At 49.2% G+C, this 27,174-nt stretch overlaps 9 protein-coding genes across 9 annotated transcripts; 6 read left to right on the forward strand and 3 right to left on the reverse strand.

Moving 5' to 3' along the window:
* Positions 1 to 156: 156 nt before the first annotated feature.
* On the reverse strand, positions 157 to 2,555 carry N7500_009594 (Transcription factor; the record flags this gene model as incomplete). Its single annotated transcript, XM_056680733.1, has 4 exons — positions 157 to 983; positions 1,036 to 1,312; positions 1,363 to 2,197; positions 2,257 to 2,555. The coding sequence occupies 4 exons, from the start codon at positions 2,553 to 2,555 to the stop codon at positions 157 to 159; spliced, it is 2,238 nt and encodes a 745-aa protein (XP_056528115.1).
* Positions 2,556 to 2,835: 280 nt separating this feature from the next.
* On the forward strand, positions 2,836 to 4,256 carry fen1 (multifunctional nuclease RAD27; the record flags this gene model as incomplete). Its single annotated transcript, XM_056680734.1, has 5 exons — positions 2,836 to 2,848; positions 2,900 to 2,985; positions 3,049 to 3,077; positions 3,114 to 3,675; positions 3,735 to 4,256. The coding sequence occupies 5 exons, from the start codon at positions 2,836 to 2,838 to the stop codon at positions 4,254 to 4,256; spliced, it is 1,212 nt and encodes a 403-aa protein (XP_056528116.1).
* A 2,200-nt stretch (positions 4,257 to 6,456) lies between these two features.
* N7500_009596 (histone H1/H5 family protein) lies at positions 6,457 to 7,694 on the forward strand (the record flags this gene model as incomplete). Its single annotated transcript, XM_056680735.1, has 7 exons — positions 6,457 to 6,520; positions 6,616 to 6,641; positions 6,794 to 6,816; positions 6,908 to 7,038; positions 7,169 to 7,293; positions 7,347 to 7,490; positions 7,569 to 7,694. 7 exons carry the CDS (start codon positions 6,457 to 6,459, stop codon positions 7,692 to 7,694), a joined length of 639 nt encoding a protein of 212 aa, XP_056528117.1.
* Positions 7,695 to 9,249: 1,555 nt separating this feature from the next.
* On the forward strand, positions 9,250 to 11,912 carry N7500_009597 (1-phosphatidylinositol-4-phosphate 5-kinase; the record flags this gene model as incomplete). The annotated part of the gene is made up of 2 exons (XM_056680736.1): positions 9,250 to 10,364; positions 10,418 to 11,912. 2 exons carry the CDS (start codon positions 9,250 to 9,252, stop codon positions 11,910 to 11,912), a joined length of 2,610 nt encoding a protein of 869 aa, XP_056528118.1.
* A 1,540-nt stretch (positions 11,913 to 13,452) lies between these two features.
* On the reverse strand, positions 13,453 to 15,381 carry N7500_009598 (putative transcription initiation factor TFIID subunit 12; the record flags this gene model as incomplete). Its single annotated transcript, XM_056680737.1, has 3 exons — positions 13,453 to 13,707; positions 13,779 to 14,161; positions 14,214 to 15,381. The coding sequence occupies 3 exons, from the start codon at positions 15,379 to 15,381 to the stop codon at positions 13,453 to 13,455; spliced, it is 1,806 nt and encodes a 601-aa protein (XP_056528119.1).
* Positions 15,382 to 17,899: 2,518 nt separating this feature from the next.
* Positions 17,900 to 18,746, reverse strand: N7500_009599 (uncharacterized protein; the record flags this gene model as incomplete). Its single annotated transcript, XM_056680738.1, has 3 exons — positions 17,900 to 18,209; positions 18,263 to 18,628; positions 18,682 to 18,746. 3 exons carry the CDS (start codon positions 18,744 to 18,746, stop codon positions 17,900 to 17,902), a joined length of 741 nt encoding a protein of 246 aa, XP_056528120.1.
* Positions 18,747 to 19,316: 570 nt separating this feature from the next.
* N7500_009600 (proteasome regulatory particle lid subunit RPN3) lies at positions 19,317 to 21,396 on the forward strand (the record flags this gene model as incomplete). Its single annotated transcript, XM_056680739.1, has 3 exons — positions 19,317 to 19,800; positions 19,882 to 21,176; positions 21,253 to 21,396. The coding sequence occupies 3 exons, from the start codon at positions 19,317 to 19,319 to the stop codon at positions 21,394 to 21,396; spliced, it is 1,923 nt and encodes a 640-aa protein (XP_056528121.1).
* Positions 21,397 to 21,924: 528 nt separating this feature from the next.
* On the forward strand, positions 21,925 to 23,342 carry N7500_009601 (trans-hexaprenyltranstransferase; the record flags this gene model as incomplete). The annotated part of the gene is made up of 2 exons (XM_056680740.1): positions 21,925 to 23,106; positions 23,181 to 23,342. 2 exons carry the CDS (start codon positions 21,925 to 21,927, stop codon positions 23,340 to 23,342), a joined length of 1,344 nt encoding a protein of 447 aa, XP_056528122.1.
* Positions 23,343 to 24,243: 901 nt separating this feature from the next.
* On the forward strand, positions 24,244 to 27,100 carry N7500_009602 (SMP domain-containing protein; the record flags this gene model as incomplete). Its single annotated transcript, XM_056680741.1, has 3 exons — positions 24,244 to 24,526; positions 24,573 to 24,714; positions 24,790 to 27,100. The coding sequence occupies 3 exons, from the start codon at positions 24,244 to 24,246 to the stop codon at positions 27,098 to 27,100; spliced, it is 2,736 nt and encodes a 911-aa protein (XP_056528123.1).
* Positions 27,101 to 27,174: the final 74 nt, after the last annotated feature.

The raw sequence follows: 27,174 nt of genomic DNA on the forward strand, positions 1-27,174 counted from the left end.
GGTGAAATCCGATTTCAATTAGTTCATATGTATTTCACTCTAAATGTATGTTTCTAGTATCCATATTCCCCTGCAACAACTGTGGTCATCAATCATAGGCCGTTATTACTATGTACAAAGAGAACAATCGAGATAAACCCCCCAAGGCTCCGTAGATCACGCTGGCATCTGGCTCTGAAGAAAGTCAAAGACCCCTGTAGGAAAGTATTCCTCATCGAATCCCCAAAGATCTGCCATCATAGGGTCAATCGAGCCCTCCGATAAACCGGACTCCTGCTTTCCTGGGGTCAGAGGAGGCTCAAACCCATTGCTGCGCTCAGCAGACAGCGGCGCTACCCCAAGCAATGGAGGTGGGTGATTCAAAATAGTGTCGCGTTCACCCAGCACCTGAGCTCCAGGAATGACTACTGGCTTGAACAGAGAATAATGTTCCTGCGTAGTGGACCCCATGGAATGTTGGGTACCAGCGGTGCGCTTCTCCCATTCCTCAAGCCCAGTCAGCATCTTGCGAAGACCCCGGGCGATGTGATGGCTTAGATGGCGCTCGCTCGCCCGCTGGCTACAGGATACCATGAGCTCGACAACCCGCTCAACGAGGACACGCACGTAGCTCACGTCAACCTGTAAGCCTGCCGAGGCAATTGAGGTTCGCTTACCCTGGCTGCCAGGAATGGCCCCGTTCGAGCAAACCTTGGCTGCGATCTTTAGCAGAAAGACCGCGGCAAATGTGATCATACTGTGGAGATATAATGGGACACCGACAAGCGCCAGCTGGATATCTCGCTCGTCCAGACAAACCCGGAGAGTCGCAATGGCTGATTCAACAGCGATGTTGGCACGCTTTCTGCGTTCAAATGACATTTGTCCTGAGGAGGTGGATGAGTGGTATGTGCGTAGAGCAACCGAGTTCAGCTGCAACCGAGAAAAATGGTAGTGCATATACACGGCCTTGTAGGGATATGCGCCGACATAACGGCTCCCAACTATAATAACATATTAGATAATGTCCTTGTGTCTCGAGAAATCTAGCCTTACCAAGTCTAGGAAGCCATGCTGACTTCCAGTCTCCTATATCACTATCGTATTGATCAATCTTGGGAAAATCGCTCTCCGGAACCTCTAGGTCGACATCTGGACCAAATGCAAAATATATACGGGTGAGAATAATGAACAGATCAACCTGACTGTGAAGTCGAAGGTCTCCTTGTGAAATGGACGGGTTTTGTATGAAGACATTATGTTGAGTGATACTGGCATCTTCGTGGATCATTGGTGGTCGGCCGTATGCAATAGAAAAGTGGTGTTCCAAGGTCTGAAAAAGATGAGCAAAAACAACAACACATTGGGTTAACGATTACTCACATAAAGGAGATACCACAGCCTCGCCTGTTCCAAGTGCTCTGGCGACCCTTGTGTGGCTTTGCGAAAGAACTGGTGCAGGTTGCGCTCGGTTGCAATACGAACCGCATAGCCAGAAAGTTTCCAACTAACATCCGCAAGCCAAAATGCCCCAATACATAGCGCGCGGATATCATCCAATGTATGATGGTGGTCCAGCATAGACTCCGATGCCAGTTTTGCAAACTCGGTGTAGCATGTATCAAACGTACGTTCCTTGGTCGGCATGTGAAGTGCAGTGACGGCCAAAATGGCTGCAGACAGCATTGAGGAAGACCTTCGCACAGACGTCAAGTCTTTATGTGCTAGCAAGGCTCCATCCCATAGGTAGCGGTTGAGTACCTGGTCGAACTGATAGAAAAGCTCCTCCGCTTCCTGGATATCAACCACTCCGCGCGAGATGAGATCAGTGACCAGTGCTTGGTCCGGGGCAAAATTCTGTCCAGGTGAGCTTTCACGATTCTCACTAAGCTGTGTCACCTCGTATAGACTGCCCATCGGTGCTGTGACCAGAGAGGCCGCGCCAGTCTCCTCGCGGTCCAAAGAATACCGTGGCTGCTGTTGAGGGAAGCTATAGTTTGACCTTGCAGATGTGCCATTTCGTGCTGTACTGCCGACTGGATCGGCCCTTTTGTGTTGCGCAAGTCCATTATCATCAGTCGAGACGGTGGAGTCTTTCCTGCCTCTCTTACTCGAAGGCGTTTCAATTGTACCACCGCCTGCTTGATAATATGATAGCTCCGGTAGCTGTGATTTCCTGAGCAGGTCCGTCATTGCTGATTCGATCATTGATTTCCACCTATCGTAGCCGGCGCAATCAGTATATGTTACCGAAGTAAACACCGAAGATACACCCACTCAGCTTCATCCTCCAGTAATGTTTGGAGGCTTTTATTCACAACACACTCTAGTCCCATGCGACGACAACGCGAACACAGCGAGTCGGTTGCCTTCATGTCACAGCGCACCTTGTGCCGCTTACACTCAGTGCATGCCCGTATCCGTCGAGAGATCTTCGGAACATGCTGAGGGCGGTCCTCTGGCGTGAAGACAGCCTGTGGGGGAGAAGCGGACGAGGCCTCGCCATTGGCCTCGAACTGAATGCGATTCCGCTTCATGTTGGTGTGGAAGCTGAACTCATCCTCCGCCTGGCGCATTCCGGGGAAGACAGAAAGGCGGGGTCGGAGCAGCTTCGCACCGGCCGGTTCTGGCCCGAATTACTCATTGCCGGTTGGTCGCCTGAGGCAGACATGCATATTCAGGCATCAATAAATCTGGGTTTATCCGGTCACCTGACCTTGTAACCCACTAAACTCAATTAGGTTTAAATGGTGACGCGCTTCCAGCCCAGCGCGTTCGCGTACTGCGAAAGGTCAAGCTCTACTCTCTACACAGACACAACATTTCAACCTGAGGCAATCTGAGCTCACATTCAAAATGGGTATCAAACGTAAGTATTTCACCACCAATCATCCATGGCTCTTTGCTAAATAAACCCCAGACCTGTACCAGGTTATCTCCGAGAATGCCCCCGATGCGATCAAGACGGGCGAGATCAAGAATCACTTCGGCCGCAAGGTCGCAATTGTACGAGTTGAATAACCTGCGATATATGTGTGCATGCTGACATATGATGTTTTTTAAAATTAGGACGCGTACGTCATTGGATCACCATCCCGGTAGCTCAAGAATCACTAGTCGCTAACTTAGAACAGGTCGATGAGCATTTACAGTTTCCTGATCGCCGTGCGCTCAGAAGGTCAACAGCTCATGAGTGAATCTGGTGAGACTACATCCCATCTGATGGGTATGTTCTACCGTACTCTGCGGATGGTGGACAACGGCATCAAACCTCTATACGTTTTCGACGGAGCCCCACCAAAGCTCAAGTCCGGTGAATTGGCGAAGCGTGTTGCACGTAAGGCCGAGGCGACCGAGGCCCATGAAGAGGCCAAGGAGACCGGAACTGCGGAGGATATCGAAAAGTTCTCGCGACGGACTGTCCGCGTGACTCGCGAACATAATGCGGAGTGCAAGAAGCTTCTTGGACTGATGGGAATTCCTTTCATTAACGCGCCGACAGAAGCCGAAGCTCAGTGTGCCGTGCTGGCTCGTGCCGGTAAAGTGTACGCAGCTGCGTCAGAGGATATGGATACATTGTGCTTTGAATCGCCGATTCTCCTGCGCCACTTAACATTCAGCGAGCAGCGCAAGGAACCTATCCAGGAGATCCACTTGGATCGAGCACTGGAGGGTCTAGATATGGACCGCAAACAGGTACGGCGTCCTCGGTGTGATACGCGTAATTTCAATCGCTAACTTGGTCTACCATGTAGTTCATAGACCTCTGCATTCTTCTAGGCTGTGACTACCTAGAGCCTATTCCCAAGGTGGGAGCTACCACTGCACTCAGTTTAATCAAGGAGCACAAATCTCTGGAGAAGGTCCTGGAGTTCATGAAGAACGACCCGAAGAAGAAATTCGTGGTTCCTGAGGACTGGCCATACGAAGATGCACGAGAACTGTTTGTCAACCCGGATGTCCGGCCTGCTGATCATGCCGAATGCGACTTCAAGTGGGAAGCTCCCAACGTTGATGGCCTGATTGAGTTCCTAGTTGGGGACAAGGGCTTCAACGAGGACCGTGTGCGCAACGGTGCCGCCCGTCTATCAAAGCATCTCAAGACCGCTCAACAATCCCGGCTCGAGGGATTCTTCAAGCCCGTCGCCCGCACTGAGGACGAGAAAGCATCTCTCAAGCGCAAGCACGATGAGAAGCTGCAGCAGCAGAAGAAGAAGAAGAAGGAAGAAGCCAAGGCTAAGAAGGATGCCAAGGCGAAGCCGCGTGGAGCGGCCTAGTTGATGAGAGATGCTTTTGTTTTTCTGTCAAAAACAACTTATGATTCAAAATTATTTCCTCGTCCAACATGAGCTGGGCTGGTGCGGGCGTTCTGTGGTTTACTTGTTGCATTCTTATGGATTATTTTCATTTGCGGAGAATGTCCGTTTCGCCTCGGGATCGGGACAGGGCATGAAGTTCCGTGTATCATAGCAATTAGTGGTCTGATTTGAAATACAACCTAAAAAATCTGTATTCTGATGCTTCTCTATTGTTCCAGTGATCTTTTTAAGCCCCGTGGATGCCAGGATCAAACAAGATCAAGGGCAACGAATACGGACCTTCCGTTTGATCCCTGGGGTTACACTTGGTGAAAAGGTCCAAAAACTGTACATTTATTATGTTCCATCTGTTCTCCATACAAGAGCATATTGTTTATCCTTTTTAGGTGTTCTGGTGTAGTTATTGCAGGGTATGGATATCCAGCGTTCGTGTATAGGGTTGTATAGATGGGGCCCGATTAGCGAGATTAATCGAGGCCTCACAAGACCAACTATGACTGATCTTCACGAGGGAAAGCAGTAAGCACTTCAAATACAGAACATTTACACCGGCACCAGTTCCCATGAGCAATCTTCACCTTCAAAATATGCAAGAAGGGTCCATGTAGTGCAGGATCAGCGTTTTCACCAGCTGAGCCCTTGATTCGACGTGCCGGTTGCGGATGCAGATACGATGATCTCCGTCGCACGACCACGCCGATAGACCAATGATCGATAGACCAATGATCGAGGTCATACGGTCTGGGGCTATAGGTTCAGTTCCAGGTGGTATTTTTATTATAATTCGTCTTGGATTGGCGTTGTGAGTAAACCTCAGATGGGTCCGGCTATACATCTGTCCCGTCGATCTCAACCCACCTTTCTTGTTCTCGGTAACTTTATGAGCGTTTATCGGGGAGTGGTGGAATCGGGGCTATTCTGGGTCTTCTATTGGCTGTGCTGATCCCGATGTGACAAGGGTCGTGGCGTTGCCAGAGCTTTCCCCTCTCTTGGGGCGATATATACCACTTTGACCCTGAGCGAGGTTGGGCGTCAGTAATCTTGTGGTATGGTTTCCAGGATATCTAGATACTATGATCAAATGTAAAAGAAATGTATACATATGTCTATACACATCTATCTATCTGCTTTTTCAGTCTCGGCGATATATATATCCTCTGTGTCGGTCCATGGAGGGCACATTGCTACTGTCATTTCTAATAACATCTATCTAACTCGACCCCGAGGAAAAGATCCAGCCCCTGAATTATTATGAGCTCATCCCGAGTTCGCATTTTGAGATGGAGCACAGTTGTTCAATGTATAATGTGCCCCCAAATGTCGACATCACCTTGGGGGTTGTATGGAAATCGAGTCGGTTTATCTACAACGTGACTCTTTCGCACGAGGTGATGCAGGTACAAGCAAAAAGGATTGCATCGAGTAGGTGTCAAAGGCCATACTATAGAACCGAATTGTGTCATTCACGCCTGGATTCCAGGTTTGAAGTAGGGTTGATAGATCCTCAAAAGAGGGATAGATTACCCCAGATGGCATTGGAATGTTAACATAAGAAAAGGATCTCTCCCTAGGGACCCTCGCTGAGAGATATGTACTCGCCCCCAAAGCCTCCAAAAGCCTTCAAAATAGAGTATGCGCGATTTCCATCGAGGGGAAAGGGACGCGTAGAAGCACCATTTCACTATTTTATACTATTGTCGCGTTATCATACTACTAAATCTTCTGCTATTCTAATAGACCTCCAAGAATCACCAAATACCCTGGCTAGTATCCCAAGTAACTCACATAGGAGAGAATAATAGTATGTACAACATAGAGACATCAGCCATTCTTAGTTGGAACGAAGAAACCCTCGCAAAGAACCCAGCAAGACACACAACATTAATTCAAAAGAAAGATCAGGAAGAAGAGAACTTCTAGAAAGAAGGAACCGAAAGAAAGGATGTGCTTTTTTTTTTTTTTACCCTAATGATCTTGTCAACACCGGTCGCCTATAAATCACGGATGCCCCGCGGCCTTCCCTTTCCCTTCTGCTCTTTTTCTTCTTCTCCTTTGCTCTCAGTCCTCCCACGTTTTTTTCCTCTCTCTTCTTATCATCGAATCACTTGACTACTTTGATCCTCTTCATCTTCTTTCCCAACTTAAGTCATCAATAATCATGCCTCCTAAGAAGGTTACTAGCGCGTCCAAGAAGGCGCCTCCTGCTCACACTTCCTACCGCGGTATGTTTTCATTGATCCTGAATGCCCACCAAATCGCGTAAAAGCGATATGGGTATGAATCCAGTCGCGAATATCTGCTGATTTGATCGATACAGATATGATCAAGGATGCCATTATTAGCGTGAGTTGATCACTGCCGGCGCGAGCCTTGGTTGTTGTGACTCGGGTCGCGCGCCCGACCGTGACACGTCTTTGCCTCTTGGGCATGGACAACCACAACTCCAATTCTGATTTTTTTGATTTCTCATTGCTGACTTGCGTCCTTGCGTATAGTTGAAAGAACGCAATGGTAGCAGGTATGTTGCTGCTTCCCCTTGATCTCTTTGGGGATCGCCCCCGGATTCTTGCATCTATTCCAGGCCCACTGACTAAATTTCCCCATTCTAGCCGTCAGGCTATCAAGAAGTACGTTCAGGCCAATAACAAGATCAACGTCACTTCCCAGAGCGTCTTCGACTCTCAGTTCAACAAGGCTATCAAGGCCGGTGTCGAGAAGAATGAGTTCACTCAGCCCAAGGGTAAGTTCTTATCATGCCTGCGCGCATTAGTTTTAGCCTACTCTGCACGATTTGATTCCACTGCATTTCGTCGCATATGTTTTGGATAGTCACGTCTGGTGTTTGACCATCTAACCGACGCGTCCTCTAGGCCCATCTGGTCCCTTGAAGCTTGCGAAGAAGGATGCCCCTGTCAAGGCCGCTCCTAAGCCTGCCGCTGCTAAGCCTGCCACTAAACCCTCTGCTAAGCCCGCTGCTAAGCCTGCTGCTGCCAAGGTAAGCTCTCATCGAGGTTGTATACCTGTATCTCCTGCTAATCGTGATATAAGCCCGCTGCCAAGAAGGCTGCTCCCAAGAAGGCTGCCCCAAAGACTGCCGCAAAGACTGCCGCCCCCAAGAAGACTGCGGCCAAGAAGGCCACCGCCACCAAGCCTAAGGCTAACTCTGGCAAGGCCCGCAAGACTGCTGTCACCGTAAGTTGATTCTAGTGTTCATTCCATCTTCCCCTTAAATTGACCCGAAGTTGACCCGGTTACTGACGAACGTTCCAGGCTCCTGCTGTCGTTGAGCAGCCCAAGGTTCTGGGAAAGACCAAGTCTGGCCGTATCACCAAGACTACTGCCCCGCAGCCAACAACAACCCGGGCAGCTCCCAAGAAGCGGACTGCCAAGAAATAGAGGATTTGATATCTTCTTTTTTTTCACTAGGTCGAGCTCTCCCTATATTTTCACGTGCGCATTTCCAGGGAGAGTACCTGGTACCGGTTCCTTTTTCTCTTGTAATTTCTTTGGACTCATTGGTCTTTCTGGTTCTGACGGTTTCCTCGGCTTTTTTTCCCTCTCCTTTGTTTTTTTGGGGTCTCTTTGTTATGATGGCTTTGCTTCTTTCCAATGTTCAACGGATGGCGTCCTGCGGTGGGGTTTGCAATGGGGAGCAGCAGTCTTATTACTTTGATATTGTGATTAATTTCATTGTCACCGTGGAATTCAAACTGGTTTTGGTTGAATTGTAGAGCATAGCGGTACAGTATATAGTATAGTAGATTTTCAAGCGCGTACGGGGTACATTGTAAACAAATGTAGATCTCTCCACTTTTTGTCTCATGGGAGTGTTTTATTTTTATCTTTGCGTCATTTGGTCGATGGGACCGAAACAAGTATTCATATTGTCATGGGAGTTCGGCGGTTTATCCTTGAGATAGTCCAATCTAGGTTGAGAGAATGCAACAAGTCGGATGTAAATGGAGTATAGCGTGTACACGTTGGAGTACTATAATAATGAGCACATGTGCCCAAAATCCACATTCAGCCGAAGAGGGCAGCCACTTTTATGTATCTTTGTATCTTTATAGTGGAGAATTTCCCCTGTGGCGTAGATGTGCAAATGCGGAAGATTTCATGGAGAGCCCTATTTTTGGAATTGCTTTGGGAATATACAATACAGAGCCTTATATACGGCGCAGAAGAGTCTACAATAGTATTCTTCATACCTCTTATGACAGGAATCGTGATAAGGCCTTAATATGTTGTAATTGGCCACTTCATCGCTACGATTTTCATACACTAGTGTATTATGGAATACAGAACATATGGGCCTTCAGGGGAGTACGTATAAATATGTGACTTTGACTCTATGTAAGTGTATACCCTTGAGTATAGACTCCATGTATATAATTTTGCACAACTAACAAATTCAATTATAGTGGCATGTATATATATATTGAAGAAAAAGAAATAGGGAACATATGTGATACACCTCATGGAACATCCGAGTTTTTATGCAGCAGCCTGATACCCGTATTTATGATACCTATAATCTTTTATGTAGGGGAAAAAAAGAGAGAATTTGGTTAAAATTGTTCAAGTCTAACAAAAAACACAAGATAAGTATCTAAAACATACTGTTGTATAAAGAAATTTCATATGAATGGAGATTGGACTTGGTAATTCTGTTCTTTTTTTCTCCCAGCCAACCATTTCCACCTCACGTCTTCTCTCCCCCCCCATATTTTCCCCATTTTACAACCTCATTTACCCTTCCCTTTTCCCTTGCATTGAATTATGTTGAGCTGAATATTCACCCCTTGGGCAACTAGCTCGATACTTTCTTTATTCCATCTGGGACTTCGTCTGGCTCATAATTTTATTGGATCCCCGCCAATAAGGGCGACTGCCGTCACTCGGGTTGCCGGTCCACGCATAACTCACGTCACCCCGTTCCCTGAAATTCAACATGCCATCCTTCTCCAACGACGTCTCCTATCAGACTGCTACTGCCACGGTCACCCAACCTCGTTCGTTCGAATCATCTCGGAAGTCGCACGACAAGACCCCCGTCGGAAATACGTTCCTGTGGACCAACTGGCCTAACGGCAACGACGTGAACGAATCTCACCAGAATGACCGACACCTTTTAACCGACCTAAAGAACGCTAGTGCATACTCCCTGAATGGCCCTCGCTCCAGTGTCAGCTCATACACGCGCGAACCGCCCCTGTCAAAGGACGGCAGCATGCATTCTGTAGGCAATGGGTCCATGAGGGATCCCCGCGAGAACGGCCGGCCGTCCGCCATGTTGGACCGTAAACTTTCGGAAAATGGACCGGGTGCCATTTCTACAGCATCACCCCCTTCCAATCAGCAACCCAATGGCACTGCAAATGGCCGGCCTGTTCAGGGGAAACTCATGGTCAATGGAGACGTTCATCGGCCTTACGCTGATGAGTTATCGGTCTCGCCATCAGCATCGCTCTTACAAATTCCCCAACAGGATGAAACCGGTCGTTATTCTCCAGAACCCGATCGCTTGAACCCGAATATGAAGCCTAGCCAACCGCGCCACTCCTCCCCTCCCACCTCATCCATTCTCGATGTTGGCTCCGTGCCGGAATCGCAGAACTCCAGTATGCGAAATCGACATTCATTGCAGGTTCCAAGAACGCCTAGTGTTCGGCGAGATAGTCGAGAATACAATGAGGATGCTGCGTACACTAGTGGCCGAATGTCACCGACAACCGGCTTCCGACGCGCGTCAATCGGTCTTATTAGACGTGCAACCAAAAACAGCACCCAGCAAGATATCACTTTGGACGAGGCACCGCCGGATGAAGATGCGGCCCGATGGGCCGAAGCGATCAAACAAAAAAGAGCCTCGCGGCGTCGCCGCGAAGAGGAGGACGACGAGCGGGTGATTGTGGGCACCAAGGTGGACCAGAACCACGTCAACTATGTGACGGCATACAACATGTTGACTGGTATCCGCTTTACGGTCTCGAGAATTAACGCCAAAATGGACCGGGAACTCACCCCGGCGGACTTTGATGCCAAACACAAGTTCTCCTTTGACATGTGTGCACCCCTTTCAATATCGACATATTTTTGGACTTGACTGACAGTAGCAGAACCGGAAATGAACTGATTCCCTCCGCAAAATACGACTTCAAGTTCAAAGACTACGCACCTTGGGTTTTCCGACACCTTCGCGCCAAATTCCGCCTCGATCCCGCTGACTATCTGATGTCCCTCACAAGCAAGTACATCTTATCAGAATTGGGCTCACCCGGTAAGAGTGGAAGCTTCTTTTACTTCTCGCGCGATTACAAGTACATCATCAAGACCATTCACCATTCCGAGCACAAGCTTCTCCGGAAGATTCTTCCTGAGTACTATCGGCACGTGGAGAAAAACCCAAACACTCTTATCTCACAATTCTACGGATTGCACCGAGTCAAGATGGCCTATGGCCGAAAAATTCACTTCGTCGTGATGAACAATCTGTTCCCGCCCCACCGGGATATCCACCAGACATTCGACCTGAAGGGCTCGACCGTTGGCCGTGATCTGCAGGAGTCAGATCTCGAGAGAAACCCCAGAGCGACCATGAAGGACCTCAACTGGGTTCGTCGCAATCGTCACTTGGAATGCGGGCCGACGAAACGAGAATTCTTCATTGAACAATTGAAACGTGACGTTGTGTTGCTTCAGAAACTCAAGATCATGGACTATTCTCTTCTGGTAGGAATCCATGATGCGGGCAGGGGCAACGAAGAGAACCTTCGTGACAAGACCCTTCAGGTCTTTCAGCCAGGTGGTCATCGTGAAGAAGATACGACTCCCAACAACTTGATGCGCACTCCTTCGAAATTGGAGAATGAACGCAAAGCCCGGGAGCTGCGCATGCTTATCAAACGTGAACGGCCTGTTCCATTGGACAAAGCAGCTGCGAAGATGCCAGATGAAATCCTCGATGAACGGAAATATCATGTTTTCTATGCGGATGATGGAGGTTTCCGGGCCACTCATGAGAATGGTCAACCCGGTGACGAGATCTATTATCTCGGTATCATTGATTGTTTGACTCATTATGGAACCACCAAGAAACTTGAGAACTTTTTCAAAGGACTCTCGCATGACCGCTCACAGATTTCTCCCATCCCGCCAGAAAGCTATGGAGAGCGCTTCATTAATTTCATTAAGGGAATTACCATGTCGAGGGAAGAAGCCGAACGACAACAAGAGTCTCGCGCCTCCGCGTCCGGCGCACCTCAACAATCAACCGAAAAGCGACGCTCGCGAGAATCTTCTGTTGAGCGAACAATGCAGGCAGCGGAGAAGGAAGCATCCAAAGATGTGTCCGTCACGCATCCTCGAACACTAGCCACTGTTTGGGACCCAGCAGACGCCGGGGGCCCTGGTCCGACCTCGACTCTCCCCATTGTGGACGAAGCCGGCGAGGCCAGCAGTGTTGGAGGGCGCAGTACAAATAGCAGACATGGCCCTTCACCATCAGACAAGGAATTACCCCCTGTTCCCCGCGACGCTCCACCGCCAACTCCCAGCAAGGGAAAGGAAGTCGATCGGAGCAATTTCCTGACTGCCAGTCCAGTCCGACGTTAGCTTTTTGCAGCGACTGACACTCCTGGTACCTTTATTCGTCTCTTTATCTTTTTTTTTTGTTGTATTCAGCGAGATATCCTCCTTGTTGCTCTTGATAGAACCACCTATTTTGTTTCCTCAGCATGGGTCTGCGCGAGGCATATCATCTTTCTATCCTCATACCTTCCCCAACCACTTTCCGCAAGAAACTGATGCTCACGAGTGACATGTGTATAATTTCTGTTGAGCATTTCCGTCTCTTCGTGTGCTCCTTGTTTATCTTTTCCTGGATTACTTGGAACATTCGGACAAAGCCCCTAACCCGAACTTTGAAGGCTCAACCTCATCGACTCTTTCTCTCTTTTCTTCGCCGTCTCAAACGCCTAATTCTCTCTAACCTTGCTTGCCAATACTCTTTACTGTCCATGGGTCGCCCGTGGACTGTACAGATCCCACCCTCATTGATCGAACATACCGTTGCCACACTCTTTATATCATAACCAAACCCCATCTCCAGCCCAATAAGTGTTATTGTCATATCCTGTGCCAACGCCGCATCGATGATCCAATCTTTCCACTAATCATCTCATTTCCTTTTTCTTTCCTTTTTCTCTTTTTCTTCTCTTTTTGTTCTACAAGAACAAGCTCACAGCCAAAGAATATCGCCAAGCCCATAATCTGGCCCTTACTCCGTTCATTGAACGAATTTTTCCTTATTGTATCTCTCTTGTGTATCCCGCTTCCCACTTTTCTTTTTTCTCCGATTTGCTTGTTCCTTGATCGAGTCTCTCTCCATACCCTGTACCAACCACTATACCACATGTTTTCTCGATATTCGTGCTTCTTATCTGCTGAGTGTAATCAACTTAGCAGAATTCAGCGTGGGAACTTACTATACTTCTTCTGTGTTGGATCTCTTGTAGATGATAGAGTCAACGGGTTGTAAAGTAGATGCTTTCTAGCAAACCCAGTGGACACAATAAACAAGAAGTAAGTGCCTAGGTACGTTGTGCAGGTGGGATACAATGGTGACTCCCCTGACGTATACTAGGGCTCGACCTGCTTAATATGTCTACATCTTCTCTAAACTGGAGTTGATAAGCGTCAAGTCCCAAGCCGGTATTACCCCATAAGACCGAGAGCAAACACAAGATTATCAGCATACGGAGTGGAACAATCTTAGACAAGCCATGATAGGCGATTCATTATTCAAGCACAGCATAGACTGGGCCGCAAGAAAGCAAAGATGGACCCAAGTAAGAGACCACCAAAAAGACTCCCTTCCACCCATGATGGAACGCGAGTTAAACAAGGTACGCAAAGAAAGATGTGTTAGACCTGCCCATTCATCACGTAGACGCCATATTCTCAAAAGAATCAATCGAAAGGGTAACATAAAAACAGAAAAAGAGAAAAAAAAAAACACCCCCATTTGACCTCCGAGAAAAGAACAGGAGACGTAAAGCAAAGCGAAGCGTGCAACATGAGAAAAACAAGGCAACTTTAAGTCGACTGAACGCAAAATTGCGACAGCAGCCGTAATGCAATTTGAATTTACATCTTACTCGTTCTTGCCCTGAGTGACCTTCGCAGCTTGGATGGCAGACATCTTCTGAGTCCAGCCCTGGGTAGGCTGGGGCTTCTTGACGGTGCGGAGATCATCGGTAGAAAAGCCAGAGATGCGCATGTTGTAGTTGCGCTCGAGGACAAGCTGGATATCGCGCAGCTCGAGGGTCGAGGAAGGACGCAGCTTGGCGAGGCGGCAAGCTTGGGTGATGACTTCATCGACGAAATCGTCGGCCATCTGAAGGATGAACTGGAAGATGTTAGCATCTCTGAAAACCGATTTGTTTATTTGTCTCTCACTTCGAAGAGAAATACACTTACCTCTTCCGCATCTGGAGTCAACATTTCTCCTTCGCCGCCACCAGTGACCTGGCGCACGAGGATATCAAGCATCTTCTTGCTTAGCACACGCTGGCCTTCACCTTCAAGGACGTAGCCAGGATGTTTCTGGATCGCGGGTTGGCCCATCATGCCCATGGCACTGTGGCTGGGACCGCCAGACAGAGAGGGACGGGAACCTGGCATCGAGACGGGCTCGGGGGTGGAGACGTGCAGGTTCTTGGGGATTGCCATGTTGGTGTTGCGGGTGGATGCTTCACCTGGGCGGTTGGCAAGATATCCCTGGGGGTGAGCCTGCTGGTTGGCCTGGGCTTGCTGGTTCATTGTTTGTTGTTGAGGGGTGGGGTTGGTGTAGGTTTGGGCGGCTTGTGAGATAGCAGCTTGGTGTGAGAGAGGACGAGGTGGGCCTTGGTTTACCTGTTGAGGACCTGGGGGTGTGGGGGGTGGAACCGTCAGGATGGGGGGTTTGGCTGAAAGTGAGTTGCCCTCCTGGAGTTCCTTGCTGGGATGGTGGCTGTTGACGTTGCGCCTGAGGCAGGGGTGCACTGATGGGGACTGGGGTGTTTCCAGCGGATTGGGCGGAAGGTGGTTGTCCAGGTTGAGAGGCAGAAGGGGACATGGCAGTTTGGCGTGCTGCATTGACCGCTGAGTTGATAGTATGGGGAGCTGGGGGTTGAGGTTGCCCTGGTTGCATGGGGTTTGCTGCCGCTCCTACCTGAGAATTCGGTCCACTTTGAGCAGAGACGGGAGGAGCGACTGGGGCTTGGTTCAAATTGATAGGCGTGTTTGCCTGTGCCGCCTGATTCATCGCCTGATTCTGTGGATTTTGCTGTGATTGAATCTTAAAGCTTTCCTGCTGTTCCTTGAACTTATTCAAAAACTCGCTACCCTCTCGGAAAAGCTTTTCAGCCGCCAACTGCCGATTCTTGAACTCCTGCATTTCCTCTTGGCTCATGTTACCCTGCGCCTGTCGCTGAGCATATGATGAACGAAGATCAGCCATCCGAGCTCGTCCAACCTCCTGCTTTTGAAGCGCAATACCATATCGCAACCGAGCCTCGGGTATCCATGTCTGCACCTGCTCGGGGGTCACGTTCGGAGGCAGGAAAAAATTGAGCGCGCTGACCCGGGCTTGGATTTGTGGAATGAGCTGATTGATCGTCTGTGGGTTGTTGGATTGCGTTCGCTGGACCGGTTGTCCCTGTGGTCCCTGCGTTCCCTGAGGAGCTTGTTGTACCGGTGGCTGCTGCCCTTGCTGTTGTCCTGGCTGTCCCTGTTGCACCGCTCCCTGCTGGTGTTGGTGCTGCTGCATTGCCTGCTGTCGGTTCTGCTGGAAAGCCCGCATTCCCTTCATCAAGTTCTGAGATAGCTGGGAAAGCTTCGTATGCGCCTGTTGATATTCATGGGTCTGTGGATCGCGGGTGTTCAGGAGATCCCAGAGGCTGCGCACTAGCTGGGTATGCTGGGCCTTCTGCTGGTCACTGAGGTGTGGTAGCTTCTGCACTTGGTCCGTCCGAATGAGATTCGAGTGCTGTGGCTGCGGGGCACCCATTGGCTGTCCAACTTGGCCCTGAGACCCTTCCATCTTTGCGATGATGTACTGGTACTGAGGATTCCAGGTTCAAAAGTAGGAGCTGGATGGTGTGGAAGACAGGACAATCGACGCGAGAAAATCTGTGTTTATTGATATACACGATCGCGCTTGCCTCGATATCGATAAGACACCGAACTATATCACACAAGATGGCGGAATAGGCAAGTCCGAATGTCCTGAAGCTTTTGGCAGATTACTCAACTTTTGACGGCGGTGATGGAGGTTGGGCCCGGTCTTGGCATACCGCCCTGTTAACTGTGTTATCAAACTCCAATCGTGTACAGATCTTGCAATGTTTCTGATTTGGTTTGGTAATTTGGATATTTTATTGCCTGTGATAGCTTGTGATAATTAAGATCAACTCATCTATGGGCCATTGCATATACATCACTCCTGGCATATATCGTCCAGGGTTGGGTAGCCCTGAAGAAAGGCCCGGAGAGAGCCTAGAAGGCCCAGGACTTGGGGGCTCCAGGCTTGGAGCAACCCGGTGCAAGCTCAACAGTAAATCTGATCACGGGCGATCACGTGTACACCTATCTACAACATTGTACAGGCAACGTTTTAAAAAGCAGCTGGTTCATGCTCTGATATTTTTCCTTGCAATGTGAAAATCCAACATTTCAGTGGAATCTTAAGCCCTAGGACTCATGCTATTGTAAGCTGAGTCCACAGCCCCGTTGACTGACACTTTCTCCATTTTGCTGCAAGACTGCCATGCCGTCATTTGGAGATAGGGCACCCGGTATTATGGCGTCTCTCTTCGATCCATTGAATCATCTAGTCTCTATCTAGTAGGGTGAGAAGCTCTACATTATATCGAATGTGCTATTGTGCATATAGCCTGATTTGTCTCTTTGATTCCTACTTTAACTTAACTTCTCTAGCAAAGCCCAGCAGTGGTGGAATTTGATACTATTCGCTCCTAGTAGATTATCATACTACACTTAAATTAGCTCGCTATCGCTAATAGTCACCCAACGTGTTGGGCTAACATCTAGAATTGGAACATTAAAAGCTTTCTAGTTGAATCGTGAGGTACTCAAAGTGCAGTCGATTAATAACTTTCCGTGGACCAAGACACAATCCGAGGCTGGAGTTCTACCAAAGAGGACATCCTTGGAAGAACCGCAGTTAATTGTATTGTCAGCTGATAGAGAAGTAGAGAAATAACAAAGAGAAAAAAAAGAGATAGGCATGACCAGCCTGAAGAATAAGCCAACGACCAGTCGATGATTTGGACCAGTGCAGGTTACTATTCTTTCTTATACCTGCTCTAATGCATTCTTCTCTTCCCCTTTGCAGAGTCCTTTACTTACGGAGATGACAACAAACTGATAGCTTTTATCATGACAGAAGTAAGTCACTTTGCTTTTACTATCCTTTCACTCGAAACGTATTTAAACTTTTCTTTTTGACCTGATCTTTGCTTTTATTTGAAAGCATCTTTGAGATTGTTATACTTCTTTTGGGGTTTACGCTTTTGGACGCATATTAGCCCTCCAAACAGCTTCATGTTGAAGTAGCATCTTCGTGGTCATTGATTCACTTCTGATGGTATTTCAGGCTTTAGCGTGTCCCCATGTTTCAAGGTACCCTGATATTCCACAAAAGCTCGAATCATCCACGGATGTAGCCAGCAGCTTACTATGCGGCTGCAGGTACACAATATCATGATCTTCTCTGCTATTTGGCTCCCAGTAAAAAGAGAAGCACCATTGTAGAGTTATTAACAGTTATTAACTGCATTTTGCGCAGAGACAAGTCCTTTGAAACCATGTGCCCTAGTGCGTAGTCTTGCGCCTCCCCAAGTGGGCTCTGGAAACTTGTTTATCTTCCATAATTTATACTCCAATAAACTAATTATAGACCATCGACGACCAAGAAATGCTCAGTTCTACTCCGCAAACAAAACACGGCAACAGGTGCGCACTAAATTGGAATGAATGAGCTAAAAATGGGAGAAATCACTGAGGAGGTTCACCACTATATAATCCTCCTGATATGAAGTAATGAGATCGTGAATAATGGATTGGTGCTGATCTTCATAGCTATCGTAAAGCGCGAAACGTTGTATCATACATCTCTCATGGGTAACTTAGCATGAATAAGACGGGCACTGGCTGGAGGTTGCTGGGGGTGATGACTTTGACGCAGGACGCGAAGAGCATTGGTGATGACTTCGATGCGCCGTAAGTGTAAGCTTCACCCAGAGCGAAGGCTCAATATAAACAGCAGCTTGTAGCACCAATAAGCTTATTCTGACTGAACATAACAACACGTCAGACCTTGTTGTCGCCAAAAACCATCACAGACATGACTAGGCCAGGGTAAATCCAGGGGTGAGTCGTGAACCTGAAAAGCTCTTTATCGAGGAAAATTTGTGGCATCCAGCCTGGGGAAATCTCCACAGAGCACAATGTCTTTTTCTGGTGATAGGGAGACGGACAACAGGTCAATAGAAAATCTTCCATAATGGTGGAACGTGACCATGGCGAAAGGAACAGGCTCAGCCTATCAAACCACCTAGATCTCGATCCATGCCTGTAACTCGTTGTTCTAGCCTTCGCTTCCTCTGCTCCAAGGCTCGGATTTCAGCCAATTCTTGCTCAATATCCTCATCGGTGACATCTGGGATCTCTGGCTGTGCCACCTGTGTAGGGGGAAAATCATCTTCGTTATCTCCGTAAGAGAGCCTCATCTGATCCAGTTCTGCAGTGTTCGTCGCAACTCGATCTTCCAAATGCGCTATGGACTCGCTGATTATCTCATGTCGATAGCGAAGGTTGGCAATCTTTTCCTGTGCACCGGCAACGGGACTTGGGGCTTGTTAGATTGCAACAAGAGTTATTACCGAATAACTGGCACTCACTAGACATTGCACAGGATTTCGGCGCCTTGAAGGAGCACTTCAATGTTGACCTCCCCGCGCGGTCCTCTGGCTGAGGTGCCCGCTGATCGCTTGATCTCTTCCATCATATCATGTCCCAGTACTCTTGCCACTGCAGATTGGTTACGGTTGTCCCGCGCCGAATAAATCCGGCTTGCCATCGACTCCCTTTCAGTCTCAGCGGGGAACATAGTTCCGCGTCGTGTGGCGCGTCTTTGTGATCCATGAGCTTTGGTAGAGGGATCAACCTGGAAGAGTGCTCGTTCATGGGCTTCAGTATCACGGATCAAGGCTGTGATGTCGTGAGAGCCCAGCAGTGCACTTGTGAAAATACGTGGGGAAGGAAACCTAGACACCTGCGTTAGTCAAAGCAACATGGGTGGAGGGGGTATTGCACTCACGGCAAATCGGCGATGGCATTGGAAGAGAGCGTTATCTGCTCTAAGTGGGAATTGAGCAGTGGCATATTTGTGGGTGTTTTTGAAGCTCTGGATCGTGAAGAAAGAGTGGTTGATTGCTCTACACTGCACCACGCTTGTTTACTTCAGGAAAGCTGCATCGACGCCTGAGGCATTCAATTCAAAATGTCGCTTCTGTGTCAGGAACCACGTCTAGCCACGCTGAAAATAATTGAACACGATGCTGCTACTTTCATTCAGGCTTATAGGTTGTAGTCCTTGTTTTTCGCGATGTTTTCTTTCTTATCTTATTTTTTCAATATATTTTTGTCGTCTTTCTAACAGCTTCGACAGTGAAGGTGCCGAGTTGAGACCGCCCGCCCGGCGGTAAGCTCCACTGACTAAGCGCTCATCTGGTCTCTTGCGCCCGTTCATCCCATCTCTTGACATCACATCACCCATCCACCCCATCCATCTGTCCGCACAAGTTTTTCTTCATCATACTCGTGATATTGGAAGCTTGGCTCTCTTGACCTTAATTTTCTGCTTTGTGTCTCCATATTGTGCTCACTCGCCCTTCCCCCTACTCATTCCGATAGCTTAGTGGCTACCCAGCTGAGCTCCACAGCTTAAGAAAGATGCCGGCCGAAAGGCGTTCTTTGCGATCAAACAATAAATCTGACACCTCTTCATCCGCTAACGGTGAAAAGGCAAACTCGGACTCCCAGAGCTCGGGTGCGAAGGACAAGGCGCCCACCACTCGCGCCGCCGCCAACAAGGCCAAGTCAGCTTCCACCAAGAAAGACGCAAAGGGCGCATCGAACGACAACATGGGAGAGGATGATCAGTCGCATACGAATGGCTCGAAGTCAACCAAGAATGGTGTGAATGGATCCGAAGATGTTGAGATGGGAGAGGATACGGCAGGTGCGCCTACATCCTCATCCAACGCCAGCAAGGACCGCAAAAGTAACGAGAAGATGACTGTTGTAGTTCCCCCGACCAAGGGTTCCAGATCGTCTGGCAAGGATAAGGAGGAGGATGTGGCAATGGAAGGTGCGGAGGATGGTGATGTTGAGAACACTGAGCCAGAGGTCGACCCGACAACCAAGGCGATTCAAGGTTCGTCTAGTATCTTTCCTTGCTCAAAAAAAGTCCAGATCTCTAACTATGACTGCCCCTCTTCTTGGTATTGGTTTTTAGACATCAAATCCAACTTCACCTTGCTCGAGCGAGCCGTTGCCCACTTCGACCCTAGATTTACCCTCCGTGTTCTGCGATCGATATCGTCGATGCGGAAATACCTCACCCCGGAGGTCCTCGCCGAAGTCATTGTGGAAACCTATCCCGCCTCTAGCTCGATGGCCTCGTTCCTATTGGAGGCTCTTGGCCAAGCCAGTGCTTTTGAGAATGCTCCAGCTAGCTCGCAGATGGAGGTTGACTCGGATAAGAAGCCTATTTCTAAAGAGATTCTTGCTGAGGTTGATGCCTATCTCTCCATTCTTGTCCAGATATACCTGTTCGACCAACGGGAGATTCAGAAGGGAGTCCAATTCTCGACAAGCTTGATTGAGCGCCTGCGAACACTGAACCGCCGTACGCTGGATTCTCTCGCCGCCCGCGTGTACTTTTACTACTCTCTCTTCTTCGAGCAAACCGCTCCGTTTCCTCCTTCTCCCGCAGCAGCTGTTACCACTATCCGCCAGCCATTGTTGGCGGCGTTGCGCACGGCTGTGCTCCGGAAAGATGTTGACACACAGGCTACTGTGATGACCTTGCTGCTTCGCAACTATCTGTCCACTTCTCATATCTCACAGGCAGATCTACTGATCTCGCATAACCCATTCCCCGTGGCTGCGTCTAACAATCAGATTGCTCGGTATATGTTCTATCTCGGCCGCATCCGTGCTATCCAGCTGCAATACACTGAGGCCCATAGCCATCTGATTGGGGCTACCCGCAAGTCGCCTGCTAGCCAGGTTGCTCGTGGGTTCTACCAGGCTTCCCACAAATTGCTAGTCGTCGTTGAGCTGTTGATGGGTGATATTCCTGACCGCGCAATCTTCCGCCAGCCAGCTTTGGAACGGGCCATGCACCCTTATCTGCTGCTTTCTCAGGCAGTTAGTGTTGCCGATTTGGATGCGTTCCTCAACATTGTCAACACTCACAGTGAGACTTTCCGGAAGGATGGCACATACACCTTGATTTTGCGTTTGCGACAGAATGTCATCAAGACTGGTATCCGCATGATGTCCCTGTCTTACTCCCGCATCTCTCTGCGGGATATCTGTCTTCGCCTCGGACTCGACAGCGAAGAATCTGCCGAGTACATTGTGGCCAAGGCTATTCGGGATGGTGTCATTGAGGCCACGCTTGATCATGAGCACGGGTTCATGAAGAGCAAGGAAGTGGGTGACATCTATGCTACCAGAGAACCTGGCGAGGCGTTCCACGAGCGTATTCGCGCTTGCCTGGCCCTCCACGATGAGAGTGTTAAGGTATGTTATCTTGTCTCGCTAAATGTTCTTGCTTCTTTTTTTCTGCTTTTGCTAACATGGAATCATCCAATCATAGGCTATGCGCTTCCCCATGAACCAGCACCGCCTGGAGCTTAAGAGTGCCCAAGAAGCTCGGGAACGGGAGCGCGAGCTTGCCAAAGAGATCCAGGAGGGAGACATGGACGATGAAGATGCCGGTGGTGATTTCGATGCCATTTAAAGAGAAGTGTGGTTGTTCCATAATCGATACAGCATTCTTCCCCCTCTACCGCACTGGTCTCATGCATAGGTCTCTGCCTCGTAGCGGCCTGTTTTCTAAACCGTGTGTTAATTGTCCAATTTGTTTTCCTTATTCTGGCCCTTTATTCGGATGTGTACGAAGGGGAATGTCCAGGGCCAAGATGGCGGCGCAGTCTTCCCTGTTATACTGGAATTATTTCTTGTCCCGTGCCTTTATTAGAACCGTATGTCAACTTAGTGATCAATGACTTGTAAATTTCAACTACTCCCGTGTCGTTCTCCCCTTACTCCAGTTTTGTACAAAAATTGTATTGGGCCGAGTCATACTTGGCTGGCGTAGCACCGGGTCCGTGCCGACCCGAGAGAGCTCGAAATCTTCCCGTCCGCAAGATTGTTCGTCCCTGTACTCCGCAAAAACCTGACATCGTTATCGTTTTCTGGGATTGGGTTCCTATGGTTTAATTTGGGGTTTTTCTTCATTTATAATTGAAAAGCCCTCGCATTGAGTATGGGAGCTCGAACTGCATCAGCCACCGGGCTGATCCTCTCATCACGAACGACTGTCTGTTCCCAATGCCTCCGCGATGACCTCCGTTTCACGCATATTGCTCTACAATCCCGCAAATATCACCCAACGCGCCGGCGGGACGCCTCGCCGTTTGGAGCTGCCGTGTCAGCGGCCCAGGCCATCTTCAAGGGTATGCCGAAGGCGCCTCCCGGTATTTCGGTCGACCCATTGAGAATGGTTGGAAAAGAGCTCAAGTTCCTCACCAAAAACATCCGACAATTGCTTGGATCGGGCCATCCGGCGCTGGACAAGGTTGCCAAGTACTACACTCATAGTGAGGGCAAGCACATGCGGCCCATGCTTGTCCTCCTCATGTCCCAAGCCACAGCTTTAGACCCTCGCAAGCACCACACCTACACGGATAAACCGAGCCCCGTCGATTCCTCCTTCAGTGCGCCATCCATCCTCGAAGATGCCAACCCAGAAATGAACCCGCTTGTGGCTCCGAACGCCGAGAGCAAATATGATATCGCGGGAGATGACAACATCCTGCCTTCACAACGGCGGCTGGCGGAGATCACGGAACTGATCCACACAGCATCTCTTCTGCACGACGATGTTATTGACAATGCTGTGACACGTCGCGCCAACAGCTCGGCGAACCTGGCATTCGGAAACAAGATGGCTGTGCTGGCGGGTGATTTCTTGCTCGGGCGTGCTTCGGTAGCGCTGGCTCGTCTGCGTGACCCCGAGGTCACTGAACTCATGGCCACCGTAATTGCTAATTTGGTGGAGGGGGAGTTCATGCAACTGAAGAACACCGCGCAAGACGAATCAAAACCCGTCTATACCGACGAGACACTTGCCTACTATCTCCAGAAAACCTACCTGAAGACCGCCAGCCTGATCAGCAAGTCCTGCCGCTCTGCCGCGGTTCTGGGACGGAGTGCTCCCGAGGTGATCGAGGCCTCGTACGCCTATGGCCGTAACTTGGGTCTTGCTTTCCAGCTTGTTGATGATATGTTGGATTACACGGTCACTGAGGCGGAGATGGGCAAGCCCGTTGGTGCAGACCTGGAGCTTGGATTGGCGACCGCGCCTCTCTTGTTTGCATGGAAGAGTAACCCGGAGCTCGGTCCTTTGGTCGGACGGAAGTTCCGCGAGGAGGGTGACGTGCAGAAAGTGAGTGTTCAGAATAGTGTTCAGATTTGCGCGTGGTCTTGGTACGATAACGCTAATTATTTGATACCCACTAGGCCCGTGAGCTCGTTTACCGCAGCAATGGTGTAGAGCAGACTCGTGCTCTGGCCCAGGAATACGCTGACAAGGCCATTGCCGCCATCAGCGACTTCCCAGACAGTGATGCCAAGACCGGTCTAATTGAGATGTGCGAGAAGACCATGAATCGCAGGAAGTAGAGGAGACTGCGCTCCCATGTACACATACTTGTCTTTCAGCTTGCTCACTCCTTGTTTCTTCAGGTGACTGTCTTTTTTTTTCTCTATATGCCTGTGTACACTTAGATGTCTTAGATGGTTGGATATATACTTGATCTTCACCAATAGAAGCATTTCTTCTCTTCCGTTTTACAGCAAGTTTCATACGTCATTTCTTACTTTATGGGCATGTATTTGAAAATCTGAATAAGACAAGCGTCGAAACTGTGTATGTCGAGATATGTTTCTTGTAAGTTAAGAAGCAGTAAATCGTCTACGATGCTAAGCCCTATCAGTGTGATCTCTACTCTGTACATAATCTGAGAAGGTATTCTGCATCTGAGGTATGAGACTTCTCACGCACTTTATAAGACCTTTCAAGTCACCGTTGCACTGCATGAAAAGAATTATCGACTGCCCCATTCACATTTTTACATATATAATGTACCGACAAATTTCTGGTGTGCTCAGTAGCTCGGGTTAAATTATACACAAATTGAAATGACTAGAACAGTAACCGATGAGGTTGATATTCCGAGGTTCCTTTCAGGTTCCTGACAGCTGGTCGGATCAAGTGGGGTATGAATGGATCTACTTGTAATGGTAATGTAAGTATTTTGAAATACAAGAATGGATACAAACATTCACATATACATCCCAACGGAATACAAATACATGACTCGTAACGTGAGGTACACAGCACCGTCATCCCGTGTGCAAGCTGCAACTCCCTGCAACTCTCTTGCAATAACCCTTTCTCATCTCGCTCGTTTTATTCCAGAGCCGGTCTCTTTTACTTCGCCGTGTCATTTCTAAACTGTTGGAGGTCGCTCTCCCAAACTATGGAGCTTTCTATCCGCCCACATTGATCGACTGGTTCCCGATGGGTTCGCTCGCTAGCTTCCTCTTCGTTTACGCCCTCGGCGGAATCACTTTCATTCCACTGGTCTTGTCCATAATATTCCTCTATGTTTACCTGACCCTTCTACCTGCGCCGCAATCGTCACAATCATGCGAGAAAGCGCCCGATCCCATCCGCCAACCTACCGATGACGACTTGAGTCTAAAGTCTGGCACCGACCAACTAGCAGAGAGATTCCATCGCACCCACGAGTCTGATGTTGCTGCTGGATACTTTGCCGTCTGTCGTGAATATGTTCCCGGTGGTGTAAATGGGAAACCCCCCCGAGAGAACGACTCCTGCGGGAGAAGTCGTCGCGGCCGAGAGTCCTAGCGTGTACCAGACGATGTACCGGAGCCTGTTCGATCGAAAGCAGACTCCCAGCATCGATCCGGCTAAAGCGAATGGAAAGACCACTAGGCGTGGGCGAAATGTTTTTTACATTGTTCTCCGGTAAGCATGTCTTCCTCTGGATGTATAATTTGTTACTTAAGCGCTGATTGCTAACGTTGGGTTTTATCTCCCCAGACATGGCCATTTGATGCTTTACGATGATGTCAATCAGGTCGAGGTGCGCTACGTCATTTCGCTTGCTCACCACGATGTGACCATATACGGCGGAGAGGGTGATATCCCAGAAGGAGAGCTGTGGCTTAAAAGAAATGCCATCTGCCTCTCACGGCGACTGGCTTCGCTTGGGGATTTAGGAGGACCGACTCCACCGTTTTACCTCTTCTCTGAAAACTTGTCTGAAAAGGAGGATTTCTATATCGCTATGCTGCAGAACCAAAATCGGCTGTGGGACTCGCCCGATCGCCCACCAAAGCACCAGGAATTTGATACAAAGCATATTGTCACATTGGTCCAGCGCCTGCATTCCTCCGAAGAGCAGTTGCAGACACGTTGGATCAATGCTTTCCTTGGAAGGTGGTTCCTAGCGATGTACCGAACACCCGAGTTGGAGGAATCTGTGCGGAGCAAGATTGTCAAGAAAATCTCCCGTGTCAACAAACCAAATTTCATTAGCAAGATTGGCTTGCAGAGAATTGATATGGGCGAAGGGGCTCCATTCATCACTAACCCAAGATTGAAGGACTTGACGGTGGACGGCAATTGCTGTGTGGAGGCTGATCTGCAATATACTGGAAACTTCCGGCTCGAGATTTCGGCGACTGTGCGCATTGACTTGGGTCCTCGCTTCAAGGCCAGAGAGGTCGACATTGTCCTTGCCGTTGTGTTGAAGAAACTCGAAGGCCATTTGTTGGTACGCTTCAAGCCCCCGCCCAGCAATCGTATCTGGATGGCTTTCGAAACCACGCCGAAGATGGAAATGGACATCCAACCCATTGTCAGCTCGAAACAAATTACATATAGCCTCATTCTGCGCACGATCGAGAGTAAGATCCGCGAAGTAGTGGCGGAGAGCATCGTTCTGCCGTTCTGGGACGACGTCCCCTTCCATAATACCTTCGGCCAGGCTTTCCGCGGTGGTATCTGGGAGCAAGACACTCCGGAGCCGAGTGCTCAGGTAGAGATACCGGAGATACCGGATGAATCCGTCGAAGCTCCCCCGACACCAAAGAGCGTTGCTGGTGATCCCGTTGAAGTCCTTAAGCCCAGGGATGATCGCACGATGAGCATGCCTATTCTTTCTGAGTCCGGAACGGCCAAGAAAAAGCTGCGCAAAGGCCTGAAATCTTCCCACTCGGATCTGCAATCGAGCAGTTCCACTGCAACTTCCACCGGCGTTGAGAGATCTGACAGCACACAGCTGCCTCGAGCTATTCGGTCACAGACCTTTTCTCCTGTTGCCGACCCTGTGGTCACAGCGGACAATGCCAAGGTTGACAAGCTTGTTCCAGAGAATAGAGGCGTAGACAAGAGCCATGCAACAAGTGCCATGATAGAGATATCAAGCCGATCCCCACCTACATCCCCGCAACGAACTCCAGGCACCTCGCCACCTACAGGTGGCCTTGCGATGCCAGAAAATGCGGTCTACGGCCGTGAATCATCGACTGCAGATTCTATTGACAGCGCTAGCTTCCCCCATGAAAGTCTTATCCAAAGACCTTCTTCTACTCGCATGGAGGGCGGGTCCTTTTCCAGCTTGAGAAATTCTCGGGGTAGTTCCACCACGTCCGTTGCCAGCGACACGGCTCGACGACGCAGCACAATTGAAACCATCACTAAAACCTTTACACCTTCCGATGACAAGACTTCCGGTCCAATGACTCTCGGACAAGCCACTGCGGCGGCCAAGAAATGGGGTTGGAGCGTATTTGGCAAGGGTGATCCAAATAACGGCCAAGAATCGTCGCGGGCTCCTCCAGGCGCGTCGCTTAATCAACCAATTGGGCGTGGTCATCCTCATCCACCACCTGGAACACCCTTGCCCCGTCCAGACAAATATGCCTTAAAGAGGAATGCAGGAGCATTGCCCAAGCGTAAACCTGTGGCAGCTCATACAATTCCTGAGCGCCCAAAGACGGGAGACCAGCAACCTCCGCCATCACCTTTACCCCGCAGGAAAACAATGATCCCTGAAGTGCGTGTCGATCAAGGCATTGACGAACTACTTGTGGTTGAGGCACTTCAAGACTCTGAGCCGAATAGCCCAGCCCCTGGGGACTTCGAACCAGACTCTAGTCTGATAGCCCCGACTCCTGTCGAGAGTGAGACATCATTAAAGACAGAACGGATTGAGGCTGATTCTAAGAGACAAGAACCGCTGCCTGCTATTGAGTCACCGCACCCTGTTGATCAGGAGCCTTCTCCAATGCCAGGAAATCATGAGGCCTTGCCATCTACTGGAAGTGTGGGAGCACCATCATCGTAATGCTGGTTGCCTCTAGCTTGACATAAAGAGGATAATAACCATAGGACTGAGAATGCCGAACCTTTGATTCAAAT

Source organism: Penicillium coprophilum, assembly GCF_028826855.1.
Source record: "Penicillium coprophilum strain IBT 35676 chromosome Unknown utg000006l_segment0_segment0, whole genome shotgun sequence".
Taxonomy (NCBI): Eukaryota; Fungi; Ascomycota; class Eurotiomycetes; order Eurotiales; family Aspergillaceae; genus Penicillium; species Penicillium coprophilum.